Source organism: Nyctibius grandis, chromosome 4 (genome assembly GCF_013368605.1).
Source record: "Nyctibius grandis isolate bNycGra1 chromosome 4, bNycGra1.pri, whole genome shotgun sequence".
Classification (NCBI taxonomy): Eukaryota; Metazoa; Chordata; class Aves; order Nyctibiiformes; family Nyctibiidae; genus Nyctibius; species Nyctibius grandis.
This window is the reverse complement of record NC_090661.1, coordinates 49,937,016-49,952,147: the sequence shown is the minus strand read 5'-3', so window position 1 is coordinate 49,952,147 and position 15,132 is coordinate 49,937,016. Positions and strand designations below refer to the sequence as shown.

General features: G+C 34.9%; 1 protein-coding gene across 1 annotated transcript in view; it reads left to right on the top strand.

The window, feature by feature from the left end:
• CEP128 (centrosomal protein 128) overlaps positions 1-15,132 on the top strand; it is a 127,909-nt gene that overhangs the window by 35,863 nt on the left and 76,914 nt on the right. Inside the window, 4 exon segments of the mRNA XM_068399239.1 lie at positions 7,524-7,695; positions 7,698-7,836; positions 7,838-7,871; positions 11,903-12,553. Of these exon segments, the coding sequence (XP_068255340.1) occupies positions 7,524-7,695; positions 7,698-7,836; positions 7,838-7,871; positions 11,903-12,553 (996 nt within the window).

The window sequence follows — 15,132 nt, the reverse complement described above, 5'->3', positions numbered from 1 at the left end:
AACGTGCAGTTAGTTTCAGAAAGTGCAGTTACGTAGAAGAGACTTAGCTGAAAGTAAAAATCACTGAAAGGAAAATTGCTTCTGTTTTAGGCCAAACCAGGACAATGCTTTATGAAAATTGGTCATTGAACAAGTTTAAAAAGACCTAAAGTGCTCGTATAGAGGATAAGGCAAGAAGAACTCATTTGCTCATGCCCATCAGCATTTGTGTTCTACCTAGCCAATATAACTCCAGACTAACCCAAAATATGCTCTTTTTTTGTTTTGTGGGGCCTGAGAAGTTCCAATTACTTTGGTGACAGGAATTAATGTGATAAAAACCCATAGAAAACCAATTTTTTTTAGCTTCTGCTTGTAGAACATGCTTTCTTGAGGGTCAGAATGATGTTCTAATACGAATTTCCTGCTCTGTGAAAATACTGATGGAAGAGTGCTCAGCTGGGGTCATTGTCATTGCTCCGAGTTAGAAAACTTTGACTTCCCTGATTATCTCAACAGAAAATACTTTGTACTTCTTATCTGCTTCCCACTGCTATTCTCCTACAGAGGCAGTAACAGGAAAATAGCTAGTGTGTTTTTCTTTTAAGGAGACATCAAGGAATGCAAGGATGTGAATTTCTAAACCTATGTACTAACAAAGCATTTTGTCAAGCCTGTTCTAACAGCTGCTTCTATCAGATAGTCTGATTCCCAGTTGGAAGTGACCAGTCGTGTTTGACTTGAGTGTAGTTCATCTTTGGTTAGCGGGGAGGATGTAACTGCACTTGCCTCTGGTGTACATGGGATGTTAGAAATTTATTCTGATTTATTTAAATGTTTTCAAAAATTTTGTGTGTTGTACATTTAGTCCCTGACAGTTGCCGTAAACTCGCAATATGATGTAAAATGGAGAGGATGAAAAAGATTATAATCACAGTCTTAAACTTATGTTTAGAAGTGAGTTCAATCTTAAATTAATTTTTAAATTTAATAGAGAAAATTTTTATTTCAGTTGCTGTAGTTTACCTGAGGATGCTTCTGTAAGATCTTGCAAATGTATGCAGCTATCTTAAATATATTTTTCTGCATGGAACTATATAGATATGGGGCTGTTGTGGCTCACTGTTGTGGCCTGACTATTATGGCTAAGAAATCGACGAAGTACACAAATTATGAAGATGCAATATCCTAGTTTCTCCGTAAGCATTTTTAGACTCTTATCCTTGTGAAACTGTTTGATTTACTAATTCCTTCTCATTCTAATTAGCTCAAAGTAGTCTTACAGGATTATCCAGTAGAGTGTAACAGCAGACAATCAGTTTGTTAAAATATTTCACATTTTCTGAGGGAAAGTTATTGATTTGTTTATTTAAGATTAGAATTCTTCAGTAATACGTGTCTTTCAGTCTTATGAAGATTATTGAAGATCTTATCCTCATTAAAATTAATTTTATGGCTTTTTCATCATCTAAAGATGAAACTGTTAGCCAATTATTTTCATTTTATTAGGCAATTAAGATATCTGAAAATCAATAAGAAACACTTTCCTAAATTTAAAGACATATTCTTACAAAATAAGAGAAATCAATAGCTTTGCAGACCAGCCTGTATCGCCATGTTAGTGGAGTTCAAATGCCGAAATAGTGCTACAGATAGATTTAAAATGCACAGATGCTATACAGGTTGATAAAGTTTCTGTCTAAAATCACATACCAACCTGGTGGAAAAAAAAGGGTGTTTTAGCTGTATCTTACATTTACACGAACCATTACCTGTCGGAACAAGTAGCAGTTCAAGTTTTGGAAAAATATGGAGAAGGCATCACTTTAAGAAATCAATTTTGTGCAATATACCTTTTACTGAATGAATACACTTCTTGACTGATTGAATGTGTACATCTTTGAGTATTCAATTAACAGAATTTATGCTTGCATGAAAAATTAAACCTTCTGGATTAATGATTCTTGACTGTTCGATATCAATATGATTGGCAAGAGATACAGATCAGATTGTGATGAATAAATTAATATTTGAGCTCTGCATTCAGGAAAAATTAGTAAGAGAAATAATTAGGTGAATGATTTGGATAGCATTGTTGAAAACAGTATCAATGACAGACAGCATGATTACATAGCATTAGAATCTGGTGACTGCACTGCTGAGATACAGGGCAGAAAAACGAGGACGGAGAAAAATATATACAGATCTATGTTAAGTGACTAATGTAATAAGAGTGGTGAGGTAAAATGTGGCTTTCTGTATTCTTATCACTACAGAATGTTTGCACATAACTGTGATATAAGACATTAGTTCTGTAAATTGTAGGAAATGAGTGATCCTCGCCTGCATTTTAAGTGTTCATAAAAGTTTTAAGGAATGTTGTGCTGAATACACTATGTGTTGTGTTTTCTATACCTAGAATGAATTTTGTTTTGCGGTTTGTGGTGATTTCATTTTTAAATTAGGTGTTGAAAATGCAGGTCAAAATTATGATATGTGTAGTCAAGCTAGGGACTGGAAGTCCAAACTACAGAGTTAATAGAACGGTGGCAGTCTTGCATGTTTAGTGCCTGTGGCGATTAGTTTACACTTCAGATAAATAACGAGGCTCTAACTGGAAAATGTTGGCCTCTTTCTCTGCCTCCAGTTTCTTATGAAAGTTGAAAGCCAGATTACATATTGGGATGTTGGATATGTAGAAAACTAAATGCACAACTGTTTTACTTGGGGCAAATGTTGCATCTGTTTTTGAGTTTGTTAATCATCTCTGTTCTGTGTCATCTCTAACCAGAGCCCATCAACTGAAATGTCTGTGGTGTTATTGCAGTCTGAGGGCTGCAACATCACAAACTTTAATCAGTTTTGAAAATAGTACTTGTGTGCAGATCTTTAGAGCATTAATATGCTGTACCCCAGGTTTTAGTAACTAAATGACATTTTTTTAAGTGTTCCACAAACATAATTCTCTATTATAAAAATCTTCAGATATTAAAGCCAGGAGGAACATATTTGATGTTATGTTGGTGGCAAATGAGTTGACATGAGTGTTCAAATACCTTCCCCTTAGTTCTGTTAGCAGTGGAACTATGAAAATGAAGCAATAAAATTAATCAGGTTAGGAAAATTAAGGCCCAGAATTGTCTTGTGTAAAGACTTAGAAGAGATGACGTACCGCAGTCAGGATTTTCTATAGTAACAGCAATGCAAAACATGCTAACAATTGCTGTACTTATATATACAATACATTTTAATGACGAACTGTTCTGAATATCCTGGGTTTCTTCTGTCAGAAGAACCTCTGTACCGTTGTAATGTTTGTCACAGAATATTGTCGCGCTTCTATCTCATCTAGAACAGCTCACTGAGTTCTCTGGGTAACTGACCTTCAGCCACCAAAGACACTAGATACTCCTTGGAATTTGGAATCTTAATGTATAAAGGCAGCATTTCTCATCTGCACAGAAATTTTTTTTGGAATCACAGGTGTTTAGTAATGTGCTACTTATAAGAGCAACTCAGATGTCCAAGGAAGGTGATTTTTTTTTTTTCCTAATAAGTCCTAACATTGCTTGTCCTTTCTCTTAGATTTTTCTCACTCGTGGTTACTGTGGTCACAATTGAGAAGGAGAAAATTGGATGAGTATTTAAAAACAAAACAAAACAGAAAACCCCCTCATTACTGTATTCCTGTCTCATAGAAATCCTTAAAATATTTACATTCTGAATTACCTAGAAGGGTAATTCCAAGATAGGAATGTGAAAATTAGGGTTTATACTGCAAGGTCTAAAGTAAGCATTACTCTGCCAAATTCTCCTGCCGTAGTAAAAGGGCAGCCTGCAAGGCTCAGGAGGCAGCCGTATCTGGTGGAACCCTTGTCAATATGTGCACTGACACGGTTGTGACGTTGAGCTCCTTGTCCAGGCTTCAGTAATACAGAACTGAAGAGGATATCTTCAGACACGTTCCATTGGACATGAGCCTGCTGACAACTGTAAGCACTAAGTTTAAACATGTTCCCAAAACAAAGATGGAGAGTGAGATCTGTAATAATTCCAACTTCTCTAGCCCTAACAGGGCTCCGGGCACTGTAAATCTAAACAGACCTGGGAGCTGGGTTAAGGTGTAGTCTGTGGTAAGGACTGATGTATCTCTTTGACTAGTTACTTCAAATCCCTCAACTCTGGAGGCTGAGAGCATACTTACGTTTGTTATGTTAGGTTTTTAATTTATTTTTCTTTTAGTGACACTTTCTTTTCCTTCTGTATGCTGTGGCATTCTAATGAAGGGGCAACTCCTTTCCCACAGGTAACACAGCATTTCATCCACAATGCTAATGAAAAATAAAAACAACCTCCCAAAGAAATCAACAAAAAAATCACAAAAACCCTGTGGTACAACACTTGATTATAATACCAGAATAGGTCCTCACAGTGTCTGACCCAGCCCCTATCTGAGTTTCAGCCTGTGCTGAACTTGTATTCTGTACTGCTCTGGCCATGGCTGCAGCAGAATGTGCATACAGACAGTTCTGCAAAGGAAATAGTCAAGCTATGTGCCTTACATTAATGATAACATTTTATGATGTATTGTCTGTGTGCATATTTAATTCCCTTTGCAACTGAGATTCTGTGGCTGAGAGGAAAATGAGGACTAAAAGGCTGAAGGGAAACTGAGGATTCAGACTCCTACAGATGTCTGTATACAAATGATATAAAACATGATGAGGAAATAAGGGGTACCTACTTACTCCAGGTGTTATTATTTCAATATTCAAGACTGACCATATGTGCATTCGTAGTAGGATGCAGGTATAAACATTCTATGCAAGATACTTTGTTATTTTAAGAGAAAATAGATGGCTTTCAAGACTGAAGGTCTTGACAAACTTATGAATAATGGTATTCACTTTATAAAATTTTATATACCAAATCTAATGCTTTTTGAAAATATGCTAAAATTGAAAAATGTTATGCTGTGCATCTAGCTTAATTATCAGAGGTCCCTTCCAACCCTTAACCATTCTGTGATTCTGTGATACGTTGATATGCTATGCTACTGTTTTCCAGCTGACTTAAAACTATTTTGGGTCTGTGCTTGCTTAACTTTTCTAAGCAAAGTGCAAACTATTTGCAAAGATCTATCTTATTTTCACAAATTGTAAAAATAAAACATTAAAAATCACATTCATATTCATACATGCATGTCAAAGTTCATTTATGCTCCTCGTGCAAATAGCTTGTGTTGATAATTTAGTTGTACTTCAAGGCAAACATGTAAAACGAATGTTCCCATTCTGTGATTCTATGATAGATCAATAAATTGGAGATTAAGATTTGCTTCTACACAGTGAAATGAATGTTTACAATTAATTGAACATTGTTTCCTGTGTTTAAGCTTAGGCTCATATTTCATTAAAAAGTCTGTGGGAACTGTAGTTATATTAATGAAGTGTGTTCTCTGGGGGAATTATACATAAGTGACTATTTTTTAATGATGCAGAGTTGAATAGTACATCAATTTAGGCTGACATCCTTTATGGTGTCTCCAGAAAGACATGAAATGGGAAGTGATAATAGCATGTATAATCATGTGACTCTGAAGAAATGATGACCCATTTTTGAAAATCTGTGGAAGGGTAAATGTAATGTCTGACTGCATTTTATTGGGCTATTTTTAACTTCTGCTACATTCAGAATTTAAATCCTTATCTTTAAAGAGGTATTATAATATCTGTTTTCATTTGAAATTAGGCTTGTTTTGATAAAATTTTGCTAGTTGTAGCTTGTGAGGTTTTTTGGTTGTTTTTTCTTATGAATCAAGACTTTTTACAAGGTTAGGCCTGGTTATTTTGCCTGATAAGCTTGAAAATGCATGTTTAAATAATAGTGAAGCAGAATATGTGTGGGTTTTTTCTACTGTATAGAACTGTAAATCTAGAAAGACTTTCCTGTTTTCATTTTGCTAACTCTGTAAGATTTACTCCTGACTATTCTGTAATGTCTTTACCTGTTGTTTTCTTATCTATATCTTAGTTGTGTCTAGAGCAGGAATATTCATCCTACAGGTGAGCAACTGATCGTCCACTGGATAATCCTACTGCTGTTCTGCATCATGGGTACAAGTAGCAAGCTGGACTGACTGTTCTTGCCTGTAGCAACAGTCCATTCCTGTCTGTATTTTCTGGCAGTACCATGGTCTGTCACATGCAAGAGTGCACGTGCAGTCTTCATTCCAGGACAGCAAATGCTATCCTGAAGAGACTGGTAAAATTTATTGCCTCCCAGGAGGTAATGGCCAGGTTTGGAAGGAAAAAAAACCCCAAACAACAAACCTACAAAGAAAAGCCCAAACCAACAAACCCAAGCCACGCACACAGCCCCTGCCTCTCAACCTTGTGGAAGGACCTTTATCTAAACAGTCATGCTATGTTCATCTGTAAAGTAGCTTATTCTTTCCTAGGCAAAGTATTTTTCCCTTGTCCCTTCTGAATTTCACCCTGTTTATTTCAGACTACATCTCCAATTTGTTTCAGTTGTTCTGAAATCTAATCCTCTTCTCTAAAGAATTTCCGTGCCTTGAAGCTTGATAATATCTTTGACTGACTGTAGAGCAGGCCTATTAAATTCATCTAAGTCATTAATGAAAATACTGATTGGTATGAAAGCAGTCTAAATAGGCTTGGAATAGAGAATACTAATGTGAAATTCTATGTGGTGATCTTAATAAAATTCGTTTTTGCTGGTGAAGCTTCAATAACTGGTTTCTGAATATGCCCTTGCAGAAAGTATACAGAGAACATTTTTCCTGACTTGCTTATGAGACTGTCCTGACAAATATCATCAGATTCGAAACAGGCAGTGCTTGTTATTTTAAAAATGTGGGGCTTCAGTTTCATTCAGTATTGAAAGGTCAACTAATGTTAGATCTAATATGCTTGCTACATTTTCAAACATTTTTCTACTTTGTTCTAGAAACATCTATCAAGCTGCTGTATTCTCTTTGTATTCATCAGTATTTTTCCAAAATATCCTTATCAGCATGTTGCTTCTATATAAGCAACCAGCATAAGACTGGGTAACAACCAGCTCATGTACTATAGATTACTTTTGTTGTGGTGAATGCTGTTCTTTCCTTGCCAATTTTCTTTTTCCTTTCATCTGTTTATATTCATCTCCTTACATCTTACTATTTGCTTTATTCCGTATTTGTCTAGTGTGTAACATAGGAGGGTCCTGTTCAATGATTCCTTCTCAAATGGAAAATATAAATAATGACAAGAACAACCAGAAAGGGAACAAATGCAGAAAGTAAAATAGGGGATAGAGTAACCATGTATTTTATATCTTGTGTTGAAATTTTTTACCATTGCAGAAGGAGAGATTCTGTGGGCTGACAGGGCTTTCCCTGGTAGTCAAGGAGATCTTTTATGCTATTCATATTTTAGATAGAAATGTGATTTAACATTGCTATATGTTGTTTGATAAGGTTTCATGTTGTATATCTTTAGAGTTGCAATTTTCATATTTTGCTATGATGATTCCAGGTGTTAACATCTGACCTGGAAAACAAGGAGAAGCAACAGGAAAAAATGCTGGACCAGCTAAAGGAGATACAGAGCTGCTACAAGGCTTGTGAGAATGGACGTAGACAAACTGAACTCCACTGTGTTGAGTTAGCTCAAAAGGTTGAGGAAAGTACCAAGGAAGCAGAACGGTACTCACTGAATTCAAGCATTCAGAGGCACTTAGGCTGGAGATTGAGAAAAAAAGAGAAGATTTGAAGATGAGAGCGCAGGAAACCATCCGCCAGTGGAAGCTGAGATGTAAGAAACTGGATCGTGAGGTGGAAAACCAAATGAACTATCAACCAACTGATGGACAAGAACAGTCAGGTAAGATTGACTGGGGTTTTTTTTTTGTACCCTTTCCATTAATTTTAGAAATGAAGATGACGAGTTTATTTATGCAAACTGTGACTTAAACCACTTTCCGCCTTAGGTACTGGACCAAATTTTCTGATGAACTACAAAACAGCTAACAGGTGGCAATATTTTTAGCTATTATGGAGTTCCACATTCTCTCTTTATCCAGCGTTTATTCCAGTGTCTTCACTTAATCAAAGCTTTCTTCGTGTAAAGAAAAAAGTTTCTCTATGAACGTTGCTTTTACTTTTATCTTTTCGGTTAACAGTTAACATAGCTTAGCTTATTTTTGGTTAATTTTTAAGGAAATAATGTGATGGGATTTTTGTAAAAAATTTTAATCACGTTAAGTAATAACCCTTGTTCGAGTTATGCATTGTGTCATGTAGTAGACAGTGGTCACATCTTTGAAAGTAGATGTTTACTTTCACCATGTATGTCAGATTGTTAGCAGACCATAATGCTTTATGGACTTTGGCAGAACTAGCATATTTTTAATTCCCTTCTGTATTTAAGTTTTTCTCAGACTCTAGGCTTAGTAATGACATCTTTTATTGCCAATAAAGACTACAGGTTCTGAAATATCATAAGGACTGCAACTGAAGTTTGGATTTGATGTTTGGAAGCAGAAAAGTAAATTTGTTTGTTTGAGAATGTGCAGAGATTTTAGCAAAATCTGGAGATTTTAGCAAAAAAGGCACTCCTACCTGCATTTGGGATGAACGTGCTGCTAACACCCTATCATGCAGTTCCTAGCTTTTTTCCATTCATCTGGATAGAGGGTCTGTATTGCTTATATTTTTTGTAAATTTTTTTTTAATGCTTTTCATGTATGTTTTGTTTAAGCCTCTTCCTTATATTTTTCAGAACTTTTTATTTGAAAAAAGCAATTTGAAATTTGATCATGTAGCATTTCTGGGATTTTCATTTGTGTTTGTTCAGTGTGGCAAACCACTTACTCCTCTCTTCCTCCTCCCATGAAGTTTCTCAGGAAAAGACTTTTTTTTGAGACTTAGCAGAATCCCTTGACTTTCTCTACTCCTGACACTGCTTTAAAGGCAAGCAGTCACATCAATGCTAATGTTGATCATCCCATCTTGGAATAGTAGTAGAAACCATCATTCTGTTTGTGATGAGTCTGTGGGTCTTTGTATTTTCTAGTCCCTTGGTCAAAAGGTGCCTGCTCCTATAGTGGCTGGTGTAGTGCTAAGCTTCATGCTATGAGCTTTTATCTTAACTTACATTCTCTGCTGGTGCAGTCTATCATATTCTATGACCTATTTTTGTTTTTATAGAGCTTCCCTCACCTCTTTTCACTTATTTTCTAGTGAAGTGCATCCGGTTTAGGTTACTAAATCTGATGGGTTTGGGATGGCTCCATGCCATCCTCTGCTTTGTCCTCCTCAAAGATTGTAGTTTTCAAGGGGTGTATCATGTGAAGTATGGGAAGCCTGTATTCATCCTGTGTTGTTCATGATCCAGTAACCTGTTCTGAGACTGGTACATGAATGTATGAGCATGGTCAAAGCACAGGAGAAAACTAATACTGAGTTGAAACTAATAAACTCTACTAGATCTAAGCTATGATTCCTGGGCTTGCTGTTTCTCTCCTGGACTGCTTAGCATATTCCTTATTTTTCGTCATTATATGCTCTATCCATGCTCCGACAATTCGTTCCATAGGAATTTTGTTGTATTGGTTAGCCCTAGCAGTTGTCTGAGACAATAAGATTTGCTAACATTTAAGAATTTGGTCAGCTCTTGCCCAGGTAAATGGAGGTGTTAAGGAAAGGAAGAAAACCTGAATCAATTATAAATCATATGTGTTTCTCATAATAGACAAATAGGAAGCAAAAAGTAGAGGAGAGTAGTTGTGAATAAAAAGCAGGAGAAGCCCCAAAAGGCTCTGAAATCACTGTTCATGTAAACGCAAGGACAGGTCTTTGTAATGGCAACTGATAGTGCTGTCCGCATTGAAATTCTTTGTTATATAAGACTTCTTGGCATGGATTTTACCTCTTTTTGTGTGACAAATGCATAAAAATGCTAAATGCAATCACTTTGGTTTAAGCTCCATTTAGGAAATGCTGTCAGTAATTTGTTCTTATTTTTAAAATAATCGGCATTTTGCCAACAAGTTTGAGGTAAGTGTCACTCCTGAAGAAAACCTCTTTATTGGAGGATATGTAATATCAAATAAACTGTGTGTTGTTGTGGAGGAGAAAAAAATACAAACAATATTTCATGTTCTCGATACAAAGTTGTAGACAGTTTCCATGTGAGGATATAATCAATCTAGATGCAGCATTTGTGATAAGCTTCAGGGAACTAGATGAACATAATTTAACCAGCTTTGAAATATACAGACAATTAATATCTGAGACAAAACTCTATAAAAATAAATACTAAAGAAAAAGGAGAAATGGAAGTCTGTTGTCTTTGCTTTCTGTTATAGGACTTCAAAGCGTTGATGGCAAGTTTTCAAAAATTGGATTAGAATCATAGCTTACAATTTTATGAGATGTTCCAAATATTTGCAGACAATGTGTGGACTATAGAAAGATTGTTTAGGTTTCATTCTTCTGTATTTCTTGGGATAATTTAGTTAGTCTTGTCTATCAGGTTATCCTTGATATTGGTTGACAGTGGGAATTTCTAACGTCTTATGTCTTTTGGAATGTATTTTTTTCTAAGTATGAAATGTAGAAAACACACACTCAAAGCAAGTTGCTTTTTTTTTTTTTTTTAATTTTACTGGTTTTGTTTAGTCAAATCATGCAACTAGAAGTGAAAGACAGTTTTAGGATGGTTGAAATACTGATTTTTTTTTCAGAAAAAATGAATGATGGTCATTACCCCATATCCTTAATTTATTATTTTTGTATTTTGTTTTGCATTGCTTATTCTTGATGTAATTACAAATTGTTTTGTTATTTTTAACCTTCACACTATTAACCTTAATTGCTGTTTTGATCTGGATTATTTCAAGTAATTTTGCTATATCTGTAAGAAATGTGTACTGTTTGTGGAATTAGTGGAAATAGTCAGTAAAATTCCGTATAAAATTTATTTAAGCCAGTTTAAAGAATCCGGTAGTTTATGTGCTACATCAGGAAAATCTCATGTTGTCCCTTTATCATTCTTTTTTTCCTATAGTAAAATTGTGTGTGATTTATGATAGATGTACTGTAAATTCCTTATTTTAAACAGAATGTTAAGAAACATAAATTACAACTTGAGGTAAGTAAGAATCAGGAATGGTGTGTGTAACATGACTTTAATGAAATGTAGTATTTAGTAACACAGAGTTACTAAAAATTTGCAGTGCAAATTTTTCCTGTCATTTAGCGCATTTTCTAGGAATTTTTTAGCCTGAAGTATATCAATATTGGAAAAAAAAATACCCAGCCCTTAAGGTCCATAGGAAAACAGTGGAATTTTTATTAAATTTGGCTTATTTTTATTTTGAAGATGAAGGCTTTGATGCATGAGTGAACCAGGCTTTTAACTGCTATTCATTCATCTACTGTGTATAGTTTCAAAAATAATTTGAAGTTGATATACTTCATATGTAATATTTTAGAAAATAAGCAAAACAAGTCAGCCTATGAAATGGACCTATAGGTAAGGTGTCTATGACCAGTAGTCCCCCTGTATTCTTCTGTGTTACTGTATTGCCTCGTTTCCTCCATCTTGCTATTTGGAGGAAGAGGCAAAGAAACCCATCCCAGTCTGCAAAGAGGGTGAGAAAAGCAGGGGATTAAACAAAACTATCTCTGCGTAGGAGGCTAGATCATTTAAGGACAGGTATACGTTTGAGATCACAGATGTTCGATATCTAAATTTAAAGAAACACTGAATACATTTGAACTGAGTTCATAACAAACAAAAATTTTGTTTTCATGGAACAAAGTGTGCTGATTGTTCCTTAGACATTACCCTTCCAACAATTTTCTTTACTTACTTTAGGTTGCACTGGATTTCTTTTTCTTCTTTCCTAGGCCTTCAAAGAAAAGGATGACCTCAGAAGTCAACTTCTCTCTGCTGTACACCAAATAGAAAACCTTCAGAAAGAGCTGAATGATGTGCTTACAAAGAGAGCCCAGCAGGAGGAACTCCTCCACTGCAAAGAGGTAAAACTGAATGAAATGAAGTCTCACCAGGTATCTCTTGAAGAAGAGATCAAAGAAGTTCAAAGTACTGTAAATAAATTGGAGAATGAGTTGAAGAAGCAAGCCTTTCTACAAAATCAAATGCAAGCTGAAAAGGAACACTTGGAGACAGAACTTGCAACTAGTAACTTGATCCATAAAAAAGACCAAGAAAGACTCTTAGAAATGCAAGCAGATGTAAAAAACTTAAGCTCTGTACGTGTGGAACTAACAAACAGAATAGCAGAAGAGGAGAAAGTCAAAAAGGAATTGCATAAGAGCCTCTCAGATCTCCAGAAACAGCAGGAATCTAAGCATGAAGAGGTGACTTCAACTAACAGGCAGCTGAAGATGGAAAGAGAAGTTCACCAACAGGAGCTGGCAGATCTTAGATCAGAGTTACAAAATGTTAAAATCAAACATGAACGAAACATTCAAGAGCTCATGAAACTCCTTAAACAAGAAAAGGATGATGCAGAGGCTCAGATTAGAATGCTAAAGGTACTTATGCGAAGCATTCCAGTGTCAGAATTTTTTTTTCCCTATTGAGTGGTGAAGGCAATAAAACATGGGCTTTAAAACATTCAACACATTTTATTGCAGGTTATCATAAAAGTTTAAAGTTCAGGGGAAAAAATGTAACAGTAGCAGTTCTAGGTCAAAAGCCTTAGTTCAAAAGTAGTGAAATAGGTATGTCTGTGATCAGAACAGAAGGAGATATGTGAGGCTGTAGTGTTGTAATATGATTTGATCCTTTCTTCTTCAGCTGTTATTTTTACAATTATTGTCACGGCCCTGTTAAAGAGCTTGCAGTATTTCAGGGATGATGCATTTCTGTAAATGGTTTAAATAGTATGATGCAGATATACTGTCATTGCATCTGGAAACACTTTCGGAACACATTCCGATAATAATTCCACAGTAGTGGTAATGTATAACACTTGTTAAGGTTAATTTTGATAGTTCTTTCTATTTTGAAGAGTTTTTAGAATTTCTAATTTCTGTACAATTTCTTAGAAAAGTGACTTGACATAGTAAATGATGAAATATAGCATTTTATTAATGAAGAAACAAGTTAATGTCTTTACATCATTTGTTCCTGATTCAAGGCTATTGCATTGGAAAGAAAACAAGCATTTTAGTGGCTTTAAGTGGTCTGAATAAAATTGAAAAGTTAAGTTGAAGTAGTCTAAACTGCACAATTAGCTGTCAACAGTTGTATAAGCTATACATTGTGCTTTTCTTAAAGCAATTTTTATTACATGATTAAATATATATGTAAGATAGTATTTTGTATGTCCTAATAATAATAATTTGTATATTCATATTAATTGAGGCAATAGTTTTCCAGACAGGTTGTAAATTACGAACATATTTTCAGTGCACTTCTGCAGCACTATAAATATGCTTTTCACCTCAGTCCCATCAAACTGAAAATTTGCTCATGTCAAAATTCTACCAGTTTAACTATAGAAAGCTATAAAATCCTTAATCAAAGCTTAAGTGATTCATGATCTACTTCATCATAAGTAGTATAAGCATGTTTATTTCCTTTCTCTTGTCACAAATATGCAACTAGTTAAAAGTGCGTATTTTTCACATTTTTGCAGTTATGAATTGATATTACTTAAAAAGGATGGTTTGTTACTTAATATGTCATTCATGACATAATTGACAATAATTCTTAAGTGCTTGGTAACATGGAAAGTGTTTAATAAAGATAGCAATAAAAAAAAAATCTAGATGGTTATTAGTGGAAGGGTCATTAAAATCAAAATATTTTGACAGCAGTGCTTAACATTGGGGACTTAATTTTTAATGTGTCTAATGTTATTTAAATGATCTGTCCAAATATGATTTTTTTTTTTTTTTGACAATGACATTGAAATTAAGACTGTACATTTAATATCAAGGAGAGAGAAGGAAAGTGTATTCTGAATGGTACTAATCAAAAAAAGATCTGATTGTGACTGTGTTTCTCTTCCATGGAAAGGTCAATCTTACAATAAGGGTCTTGGTATTGGTACTGATTGTTGTACCTAGACAGAATATTTAAAACATTCACTTCCTCCTTTCATTTACAGTGCCATGACTTTCCCAGAATCCTTAATCTACATACATTTTTTTTACAGCTTTGTGTCTCTGAAACAAAGAAGAGCAGAAGGCTTGAGGGAGATGAATTTTATAAGATAGTAGGGTTGGCAACTTTTTAAAAAGTACAAAAAATGATAATGCACAACGTTCTCTTGATTCAAAGACTGTAAGTGCAACAAAATAGATAATCATCCATCTGTAGGAATATCTGATGAGAAAATGTCATCGTGCAGGTGATTTGGTTACTTTTTATCTGAACTCATCATTACATTGCAATTGGGTTTCACTTTTATGGACCTACTTTTCTTCCAAATTAAGGTAAAGTTAGCATGCATTTTATCAAATTGTATTTAAATATTGTGGTTTTAGGGTAGAGTTTAGGGAAATCCAACAGAAAGGTTTTTTTACCTGTTATCCTTTTTTTGAGGCTGGTAAGTACGTTGTGCCCAGTAACCAATTGCCTTTTACTATTACAGTAATAATCTTGACCTTATTTATGCCTCAGCCTTATCCAGCCTTTGTAACTGCTTTTGGGAAAGAATATACATAACTCTGTTCTACGGTTGTTAATGTTAAAGTCTCAAAAATAAAGGTCAGTTGGGAGAGACTTGGGGAGTAAAGGGAAATTTAACACGTTTATTAAGACCCAAAGCCTTAAACTTAACTAGAGGAGGAATTTTGAGTTACTTTCAGGAAATCAAGGGTGCAGAGCCCTGTGTTTATATGAGCAACTGCTGCATAGATTGTAAAAATAAGTGACTTTTGATCCTTATTGTCCTTCCCTCTCGTCTCCTCTGTATGATACTTTCTGCTTCTCTCTTGTCTGGCTTTCTGTAGTGCTGGACTGGGTTGAAAATTTATAAGGCAGTTAATAATTTTTGGGGTAGTAGGAAAGGTACAATAGGAATATTGTGTGTTACAGTAGAACTGGAGAAGAACATAGAATTTTGTACAAGATGTCAGTGTTAAGGAGGATCTTCCTATCT